Genomic DNA, 11,393 nt, shown 5'->3' on the forward strand with positions numbered 1-11,393 from the left:
ATAAATAAGGAAAGTTCGGGTTTTCTATATAAAGCCATTGAGCGAAGGAGGAAAGAAAGAAAGATAGAAAAACCAAAATAGGGTTGGTCTTTCTTGAAAGAGAAGCATCTTTTTCTTCTCCATTCTTCAAAGGGTGATTTAGCTACTTGATCCTAGTGTTAATTTTGATGATTTTAGTTCAAATTTTATGCTGATTTTAACCTTTTTTTTTTTTTTGATTTTGATTTTGATGACGGTGACAGTTTTAATGATTCAGAAGGAGGAGAAATAATGGTGAGGGGAAAAACAGAGATGAGAAGGATAGAAAACGCAACAAGTAGACAAGTAACATTTTCAAAGAGAAGAAATGGTTTACTGAAGAAAGCTTTTGAACTTTCTGTACTTTGTGAAGTTGAAGTTGCTCTTCTTGTCTTTTCATCAAGAGGAAAACTCTTTGAATTCTCCAGCAGCTCTACCAGGTATCTTCTTCTTATGATTCTTCTTCTTCTTCTTCAGATTAGTACTACTCTTAACATGTTGAAGTAGTCTTTACTGTGCTTTTTCTAGAAACATTACATTCTCTGTTCAATTAGTTCCTCCTTCAAAAGCTAAAACCAAAATCCATTTTTTTTTTGGATCTTAATTTTGGTCTCATTTTCATCAAGTTCATTTTTATTCATCGAATTTGGTTTTTCATCCACAGATCTGTGTCATTTTTTTTTTCTTTGTTCTTGAATAGATTCACTACATTTGGCCAATCCCTCATGGTCGTGTTCTGGTTTTCATATCCGACTTCACAGTTGTTCTAGGTAAGACTATTGGTCCATTTTATCAAGGAATAAATATGCTTGTGTGTTTTCTTTTCAGAGTAGGGAAAACATGTTGCGATAGTCGGTTTTAGTGTTTCCATGTTTGGGTAAATTAATTTGATCCTATCATGTAAATTTCATTTGATTGTAGGACAAGATGAAACAAGTATGACGAATATACATAGAGGGTCATTAAATTTCCCTAACTATTGAATTAGTATCATAAATACAATGCAGTCATGCACCATGTAAGATTCCAAACACATTGGGCATCATCCAGTTCGAGTCGTTCAATGTAACACTCCACTTTGAATTCTTGGCCGGCCGCCTTAAAATTCCGAGTGTGAGATGCACATGGAGATCGAGTTATCATATGGAGCACATTCACATTCTTTAGAGGAATTCTTGATTTCTACACGATGAGTTTTATTAGGTTTTGAAGGTTGCTCCTGCTAGTTGATAAACTCTCATTACAATTTGCTTTTTGTAGATAGAAATAACGAGTTCTACCTTTCCTAAACTCATTTGGGTGGGAAAAAAAAGAACAGTAGAATCTGATTTCTTCAAAGTGGATTTTAAATCCTTTTTGAAAAATGAACATTTTCTTTGCACACATGCATGCTCAAGTTACAAGTCCTGCAGAATCTTGATGGACACTGTAAAAGCTCCTAAAATGTAAGATTAAAACTATTTAAGTTTTGGTTGCTTGTTTGATTTTTATTTGCAAAAAAAATCTCCACTTTGACCTCTCTTTCTCATTCCGTATTAATCGTTATAGCTCTCAGTGGAAGTACTGCATGCCATAAATTTGAACGAGTATCAACCAAAAGATTGTGAACAAGTGCTGTTGTATTGAAGTGATTATGCATTGATTTACCTAATATTCTTCACATGAAGAGAGAATATGCATACTCATTGTATATATAAGAAATCAGGCTAGAGAGTTGAGCACTCCCCTCTTTAGCACTACCTAGAGAGTTGTTGCAAACACTCCCATCATTACAATTCAAAGCTAGTTCTAGATGTTATCAATGAAAAGTGAAAACCTATGTTGGCCCAGCTTTCGTCATAAAGAGTTGCATAAATAACTTTTGAAGCTAAAGAGGGCGACAAACAAGCTAGTTCTTATTGTCAAAAACGCTTCACTTAGGCTGTTCTTTTTATTCCAAAAGTGCTCCCACTCACCAACACTCACATCGGCCCTAAGCTAGGAGAAAGGATACATAATTCTCTCTATTCACTGTTTTCATAGAATGAGGGTGGCCAGTTGAGGTCGATGAGTTCTAAATTTTGTCCACTAAACCCTCATGGTTATTAGGTGGGTTTGGTTATCCTTGTATTGTAAACTAGAGGGTGAACTATATTCATTAATTGATGAGTCCTATTGACGTCAAGGCTAGGCTCACCGGTTGATGCTTCAGTTTTTTGCAATACATTTAGCGAGGCTTATTAAATTAGATATGCTTACTGAAGTATAGGTTCCTCTATGATTTTAGTTATTAGGAATTTGATATAACATTATGCATTTAAGAGATTTCAACATGCCTATTCATACCTGTCATCTGCAATGTTGGCCTCCCATTCTTATGTCTTAATTAGGTGATTCCTATGAAGAAACTATTCATAATTAATCTGCTCGTAAGTTCTCAACATATGTATCATATACTCCTGAGTCCTGATTTTGTTTATGCTGTATTTCTAGCTTAAGTTTTCCAGTTAAAAGCTTTTCTTAATCGGAGGAGATTTTGGTTTAAAATTTGTGATTCTAAATCCTGATTTTGGTTTATGTTCTAAAAGCTCTTTCACTATACACAAAATGCATCCAGTTAACAGCACTGAGTCACTGGCCATCCATTAATAATTCTTGTGTAATCATCTTGGTTCTGCTGTCAGTAATAGTTACCATCTTAGTGCTGTACATTCCAAGTCTAGTCCAGCCTTATTTGGTTTTGAAACTCAAGACTGTCCTTACTGATTTTTTTTCTAACTGTGGTATTCCAGTGTACAAAAGATGATACAACGCTACCAGAAGTACTATAAAGATGGAAATTACGGCAACAACAACAAAGCAATAGAACAACAAAATTCACAGGTCATGCCACCTCTTTTAGTTTATCATGTTGTTTCAAATATCTTAAATGCATAATGTTATATCAAATTCACAGGTCATGCCACCTCTTTTAGTCTAGTAGAACATACAGTTAGTGCAAGAAAACTTGAAACCTCATGTATCTAGAAAATTTGATGAATGGTAGCTCTGAAATAACTACTGCTACCTAGCAAGTATGATTAGTCCTGTAATACTTGTTCGTTAATTAAGCACACCACATATATAAGCATCCTAAAACATGCACAAACAATACGTCTGTGAAGGTGTGGACTCCTGATTTGGTAAATATTCGTCTGTCTCAGCAATTGCAATATGAGGTTGCAAACCTCGCAAAGAAGATCGAGAATCTCGAAGCCTCTAAAAGGTTCAAAGACGCGAGCCTTTTAAACATAGTGCGTTTTTTATTTCAGAGTTGCCAGCTTTAAATTCATTTTATTAAAAATCTGGAAACAATTTCTTGTAGGAAGCTGATGGGAGAAGACTTAGAATCTTGCTCCATCGACGAATTGGAGACAGCTGAGAATCAGTTGGAGAAGAGCCTACTTAATATTAGGGAAAAAATGGTAAAATGGTTTATTCCATCATGGACGTCTCATTTCTTATAAACTCAGAAATAAGACACTAATTGAGAGAGAATTAAAATGTCTTTGATGTTTTCGTATCACTTCAGAATCAGTTACAAAGGGAAAACATTAAGCAAGTCGAACAAAAGGTAAATTGACATGTTAATTGGGTTCGGTTAATCCTACTTTTTATGCTTGTTAGTAAAAGAGCTAACCATATCATTTCGCATGACGTTTCAGGAAAAGCAGCTATTAGAAGTGAATGAATTTTTATGCGAGAAGGTAATTTTAGCTGACCTTATTTTCCTGGCGTTTTTAGGGGCCACTCAAAAGGATTTAGGGGCCAACAATAAAACAAAAAAGGTCACCCAAAGGGAAAATGTAGCCAGCCCTTATCTCGCGTAATTCGTAATGGCGAAATTACCCTTATATATTCGGAGGATATGATAATATTGTTACCCTCCGAATACAATCGGAAGCCAAAATATTTCCCATACTTCCGATTGTAGTCGGTGCAGTATTTCTTGGTTCGTGTTTTGGATTCAGCGTTAATCGGGAGTTAAATATATTACAAAACCTACCGATTATAAGTTGCCGCAAATTCAAATTTTGAAAGCTACCATAATCGGTAGATATGCTAAATCCAATACCTACCGATTATTGGTTTCTCCACATTCAACTTTCGTCAAATTAGCCGTTGGAGTTTTTGGGAAAAACAAAAAGAGCCGTTGGACCCTAAACCTATATGAAGAAACTCATATCTATCACCCCAATTGCACCAAACTCTTTCCTCTCTTCAGTTTTAATTTTCATAACAAAAAACATGGATATTGCTTTTGCCGAAGAAGAAGATTGTGCTATTTATAGAGCGTGGGTTGTGGTAACTGCTCATGATCGTGTTCACAAGCTCCACAAATCGGAATCCGAAGAGAAGATATGGAACCGTATCTTAATGGTATTTGAGGCCTTATATGGTAATCGAATTCGAAGATCATCCAATGACATTAAGATGAGAAAGAATGCGCTCGATAAGGAGATTGACAAACTTGAAGATGAGGAACGGTTTGTTAGGAACGCTTTTCCTTGGTGGACGTATGAAAAACGAGTAAGTATCTCTGTAACTCCAACTCACATTAACAAAAGTTAGTACTAACTTGTTACTCATTCGTAATTTCAGAGAAATCTTGCGGATCGCCGGTATGTGGACCTCTACGGGAAACGATTTGAACATGAAGGATGCTACAAAATCAAGAGGGACAATTTCTATGGTCACTGGAAGTTATGATCTGTTTTAATATTTTTATGGTCAATTAGGAGTATGGATTTAGGTGCTTTTGACGAAATTGTAAGGTTAAGGACGTTTGAACTTTATGTAATGGATGTAATCGGAGTATTATTAATAAAAAACCTAGCCGATTATATGAAATCGGTAGATTATTTTGTTAAACAATCTACCAATTGTAATATTCGGTTATGTTATGAGTCAACTTTCTTTCCGATTATGGTGTTGTTTGGTCCAGGAAACAATTTTTTTTGTACTTGTGATATTCGGAGGATAGGTTTTTTGTAAAGTTCCGAATGTACGATGGCCCAAAAATCAGAATTTGGAAAAACTTATACTTTTCAAATTTTGTCTTTCAAATAATCGGAAGTTAAATTAGTTACCAAAACTTCCGAATATGGGCTGTCTAACCTTCAATATTGGCCCTTGGAACCACCTGGAGCCATGGCGTGGTTTGTTTCGAACTTGTGATATTCGGAGGATAGGTTTTTTGTAAAGTTCCGAATGTACGATGGCCCAAAAATCATAATTTGGAAAAACTTATACTTTTCAAATTTTGTCTTTGAAATAATCGGAAGTTAAATTAGTTACCAAAACTTCCGAATATGGGCTGTCTAACCTTCAATATTGGCCCTTGGAACCACCTGGAGCCATGGCGTGGTTTGTTTCGAACTTGTGATATTCGGAGGATAGGTTTTTTGTAAAGTTCCGAATGTACGATGGCCCAAAAATCAGAATTTGGAAAAACTTATACTTTTCAAATTTTGTCTTTGAAATAATCGGAAGTTAAATTAGTTACCAAAACTTCCGAATATACCACACAAATCATTGTCATTTGAACTTGTCTAACTTAGTTACCCAAACAAATTTCCGAATGTACAACAATAATCATTGTCATTTATCTGCTTTTCTTTACTTTACGACCGTGACTACCTCCCAGTCCTGCACGACCACGGGTTTGAGCACCTTCAGTTGGAGCAGCTTCAGCGCTCGATGAAGCTCGAGTTCTTTTACCCGTCTTTGATACTGCCACCTTGGGCTGATGCCTCTTCGTGACTTTCTCCCCAAACTGGGCAGCATAATCTTCGTTATCCATATTATCAACTAGATCTCTAGCCTCTTTGATCTTCTCAGCTGGCATGGGATCTCCGCTCTCCAGGCATGCAGTTAACATTTTGGAAACACGCTTGAACCTATTCACCTGTTTTTTATATGTAATGACATAACATCAAACGGTAATTACCTAAGATTTATAGGAATAATATAAAATGAAAAAAAAATATAAGAACACGCACCAGTCTATCATAACCAGCTGGTTTGTCTTTGATGATACAATTATAACTTGAACCCGCCGCAGTAGTGTTGTATTTGATTTCACGGATAACCAAAGGATGTGATACCTTGTTATACCAACTCATATAGTCTGGAGAATTTTCATCACCTCGGGTGGTTCGTCTACCAGTGTCGATAATGAAGTCATTCCTCTTATCCCAGTTATCAAGAACAGTAGGTGGGCCTGTGTGAACAATCGTGAGATTATCACCACTAGAAGAGCACAACTCCAACTCCAATTTGTAGTAATCCCCCATTTTCTCCACAGGTTGCTGTTGTATATACCCGTGTTGTCGCATCACCCTAGAGGGGTTATACATCACATATCCTGTGAGGTGCCACAACGGTCCAAAATAAAGGGACAAGTCCGACCGAACATTTATATGCCCACTGGATCGATCTTCCTTGTATGGATCAAAGCATACGTCCGAGGCCTTCAATTGGTCCAAAATCTCCCTCATGCGAATCAACTGCTGCTCTTTTGTCCTAGAAAGGTTGTCTTCAAATATATACTTTGTTCCTCTAGGAGTACCTTTGCACCACCCCGGGTTCTCTCCGGCCAACTTCAGGATAGGGAAGTGGTCATAGATCCATGCCTATATACATAAGAAACCAAGTTTTAGTAAATAGATTGTGTATATTCGGTAGTAATTTCCAAACTTTATTTCCGATTATATATAATCGGAAATAAAACTGAATACCTATCCGCCGAATACCAAACATTCGGAAATATAGATGGATCATATCCTACCGAATATGAGTCATTTGGAGTTCAGTAACCTATAGTTTTTCTGGCCTGTATATTCGGTAGTAATTTCCAAACTTTATTTCCGATTATATATAATCGGAAATACAACTAAGTACCTAGCCACCGAATAACAAACATTCGGAAAATAAGATGGATCAATTCCTACCGAATATGCGTCCTTTGGAGTTCAGTAACCTCTAGTTTTTCTGGCCTGTATATTCGGTAGTAATATCAAAAACATATTTCTGATTATATATAATCGTAAATAAAACTAAGTACCTAGCCACCGAATAACAAACATTCGGAAAATAAGATGGATCAATTCCTACCGAATATGCGTTCTTTGGAGTTATGAATATGCGTCCTTTGGAGTTATGAATATGCATCATATGTATTGTCTACCGAATAACTATAGAGTGAGTTATAGAGTTAAAGAAAAAACCTGCAATAGAGCCACGTTTCCGGAAACTTGGCAGGTTCCTAGCCTCGACGCCTTTCTCAACTCTTCCATCAAGAATGCTAGGCATGCCGTGCCCCAAGAATAGTCACCGACTTCATGGAGAGGATCCACAAGTTGTATAAGGTTGGCGTCGATCCGGTTGCCAGAAGTATTGGGGAATATGACACATCCCAATACACAGAGGAGATATGCAGTGGCAGCGTGGTTCACTTGCTCATCAGTTAACGTTCCGTTCTTTTCCTTCTCCAAGGTGCCTCGGAACATATTCATCAAAGCTGTAATGTTGATCTGTCTTGTTCTATAACTGCCATGCCTCCTAAACTCTGCTGTTGTTGTCTCTTCATCCCAACCTAAGCACTTGTTAGTTAGAGAATAAAGTTGTGCCCAACTTAACTGCTTTGTGTAGTTAAACTTCACAGCTGTGCCTTGGTCGGGAAGGTTAAGAATCTGCACAACATCATCCGGGGTGATCGTCATCTCCCCAAACGGCATATGGAAAGTATCGGTCTCAGGATACATTCTCTCCACGAACGCCGATATGGCCACACGATCATGTTCCAACAATGAATTCTCGGCGACATTAGCTAACCCCGAGTTGGCGACAATTGTATTGAACCTTTCACATTCACCGGATAAAGGCCACGCAAGCATTTTTGTTGGTGCGGCGGTAGGTTTGAGTAGACGGACCGCATCTTGATGATCCTATTAAAGTACATAAAAAAATCCTTAATACAAGTATTACGATATAACACATAGACAATACATTAATAAAAAATAGTAATTTTATTACCTCGGTTTCATATATTTCTATGGCCCATGAGTCTTTGTATCCAAATAGCAATTTTCCTCCATCCGCTGGTAGTCCAAGGATTGTGCCTGCTGGAATACCCTTCTTCTTCAAGTGCTGAGGGACAAGATGTGATGCTTTCTTAGCAATATCCTTCCTTACAACATCTTTTCCTTTTTTGGCTTTTTGGGTACCACTTGGTTGTCCTTCTTCTTCTACTATTGCCACTGGATCAACTGGTTCAACACTTGGTCCTGCACTTTGTTGAGCGGCTTGTTCAACACTTGGTCGCACCCCTTGTTCACTGCCTTGTTGTTCAACAGTTGGTTGCACTCCTTGTTGACTGCTTTGTTCTTGTTCGCTTTGTTGAGCACCTGAATTATCTTTGGCACTCCTTTCCCTCCTAGTACTAGCTGTCACTTTCTTCCTCCCTTCTCGACTTTGTCTAAACAACAAAGAAAGGAACAATATTTACAAACTATACAATCGGAAGACAAAGTATGGAAATATAACCCGAATGTACACATTCAGACGTAAGAATACACATATTGTTCCCGAATACAAAACAATCGGAAGATAACTAAACATATTTGCAACCGAATATACATCAATTGGAGTTCAGAAGCTGTAAATTTTTCATCCTACACAATCGGAAGACAAAGTGCACATCCATAACCCGAATGTACAAATTCGGAAGTAAAAAGACACATATTTTTTTCGAATGAAAAACAATCGGAATATAACTAAACATGTTTACAACCGAATATTCATCAACTGGAGTTCAGAAACTCTAAAATTTTATCCTACACAATCGGAGGTATAAAACATTATATTGTCTTCCGAATAAATACTGGCCCCAAAATGGGATTTTTCCTTGAGATTTTTTCAATATATACATTCGGTAGTGAGTGTTCTTCCGAATACTGTGTCCCTACTTAAATATATTCGGTAGCCAAAAAATTCATTAAACTACCGATTATTAGCATTTTGTATCCAGGAAGATATGGCCACCAATATTCGGCAGATAATCATCAAATCTTTCTCCGGAATACTGTCGATGTTCTTGAAAAATGAAGAACACGACTACATTCGGAAGTAAATGAGCATGCATATCGTCCGAATCTGGATAAATAACCGAAAACCCTAGAAAATTTTTTTCTCGATTCGACGAATTAAAGCGAAATAAACCCCAAAAATGATAGATTCTTACCTAATTGGGGCCATTTGAAGTTGACGAAGTGTTTGAGTCTCGGAATCGCCACCACCGACTACATTGCCGGGTACTTGTTCTTCGCGTTCTTCGCGTTCTTCTTCATTTGCAGCAAGAATTTCTTTATTTCTTGCTAAAATTCCAATGTTTGGATCGATACCCTGAGCAACATTTTTGGTTCTAGGTCTGTGGGTTTCATTTCTCTTATCCATTGTTTTATAATCGAATCGACGATGTTTTGATTTTACGATTGGCGGCGATGTTTCGGTTGAACGAGGAAAAAAAAAATTTCTTCCACAATCGGAAGATAATATGAAACTGGAAGAAAAAGAGTTGAAATGAGTAGAATTGTTTTTGATTTGGTTTTTATACAGTTTTACCAGAAGGGCATTTATGTAACTTCAATATCATATAGGGTACCCCTTAACTAGAGTCTTTGGCTGGGTATAAATTAATGGCCCCTAAATCCTTTGGGGTGGCCCCTAAAAACGCCAGGCTTATTTTCATTCCCCGACTTCAAAAGAGAACAGTACAACCTGTGAACATGTTCTGGTCTTATATAAATTAGCACAGTTGTATTTATTTGGGAAACTTAAGAAAATGGCCATGTGGGGGAATGTACTTAAGAAAATGTCCACGTTTTTTTCATCAATTGACCCATGAATTGACTTTTTCGGTCCCGTTTTTTTAAAAACGGCTAACAGATGTTAGTGTGTACGTGGCATCAATTGACCCATGTTAAAAGACACTCGTGCCTTTGAATATCTTGACTAGGATAGAGTTGAAGGATGAGTCAGAGTAAACTCAACCCAGTACCGAGCTAAATCAAAACCCATATCACTGTTCTTCTGCTTCCCCTATTTTTGAAAAAAACTATGAACTGTGCAATAATAAAATGGGCAGAATGTCAACGAGACTGAATTATATATACACTAATAATGCATTGATGACGAGAATGTACAGCACTACATAAGTACAACTGGTGACGAGAATGTACAGCACTACATACAACAAATAGCTAATTAAGAAAAGAAAGAAAAAAAATATGACTACCAGATTTCCAATTAACTAACCCTAACCACTCCATTAATCAATAACTAGTGCTACGGATAAATCCCAGCTTCCTATTTAGTTTTTGACAAACATTATACCCCAACCAATAACGGCCAAACTAGTTTCATCTTTCTTGTTCGTCTTCAATTACTTCAATCATTCATCTTCCTTTTCCATCACCAATAAGATAATACCTAGAACCCTAAAAAATGAAAATCATACCGACCAAATTACTTCCATCATTAAATTCGTTCCCTGTTAGAGACCCTTAATTCAGCCATAAAAACTAAGGAACATATAAATCCCCAAAATCAGCAAACCCTAATTTCAATCGAATAAAATTTATTAAATTCAAATTGAGATTTCGACAAAATGATCGAAACTAGAAATGGGTTTCATATACTCACCGTTTTCCACAATGGCTTCGATTCTTCTTATTTCAATAACTTATTCAACTGTTCTTCAAATTTTTCATGGCAGAATTACTCTATCTGTCTTCCTCAATATCAATTACGACCAATCAACAAGAGTTGAACACAACTCTAATTTTCACTCAATCCTACCCCATTAAATTCTCTCTGCAAATGTTTCTCTGTATCTGTTTTTTTAGGGTGTTTCAATGCCGATGGAGAGGAGGAGGTGGAAGGAGAAATCTTTATCTTTAGCCGACGTCCTTCAACACCGGTTTAACACGATCTGTTTTTCATTGATTATTTGAGTCGTTCGATTATCAAATGGACAGTATAACATGTCCTACAGTGATGGGCAGTTTAGTAATTGCGCCCACCAATTTCTCATCTCATGTGATGAGAAATTGACTAAGTAAACGATATTTTACTAAATTGGAGGGACCAGACGGAATTACTAACGGTATGGACATTAAATTAATAATGAAAAAACTTGGGCATTTTCTTAAATACATTTCCCCACATGACATTTTCTTAATTTTCTCTATTTATTTTTGCAGAGGTGAGGAATCACTGTCTCTATTCGATTTTAATGGCAAAAATAAGATCTTCGAATTAAGGAACACCATGATAGAAAAAGGAGCATTATAATT

At 36.8% G+C, this 11,393-nt stretch overlaps 1 protein-coding gene and 1 long non-coding RNA gene across 2 annotated transcripts; one reads left to right on the forward strand and one right to left on the reverse strand.

Moving 5' to 3' along the window:
• Window positions 1-270: 270 nt before the first annotated feature.
• On the forward strand, window positions 271-3,619 carry LOC113339716 (agamous-like MADS-box protein AGL14). Its single transcript, XM_026584948.1, has 5 exons — window positions 271-458; window positions 2,790-2,880; window positions 3,201-3,262; window positions 3,362-3,461; window positions 3,569-3,619. Exons 1-5 carry the CDS (start codon window positions 271-273, stop codon window positions 3,617-3,619), a joined length of 492 nt encoding a protein of 163 aa, XP_026440733.1.
• A 6,568-nt stretch (window positions 3,620-10,187) lies between these two features.
• LOC113340238 lies at window positions 10,188-11,024 on the reverse strand. Its single transcript, XR_003355414.1, has 2 exons — window positions 10,741-11,024; window positions 10,188-10,535 (listed from the first exon to the last, which is right to left on the reverse strand). It is a non-coding gene; the product is annotated as an uncharacterized LOC113340238 (long non-coding RNA).
• Between the last annotated feature and the right edge of the window lie 369 nt (window positions 11,025-11,393).

Source organism: Papaver somniferum, unplaced genomic scaffold (genome assembly GCF_003573695.1).
Source record: "Papaver somniferum cultivar HN1 unplaced genomic scaffold, ASM357369v1 unplaced-scaffold_21, whole genome shotgun sequence".
NCBI classification, from domain to species: domain Eukaryota; kingdom Viridiplantae; phylum Streptophyta; class Magnoliopsida; order Ranunculales; family Papaveraceae; genus Papaver; species Papaver somniferum.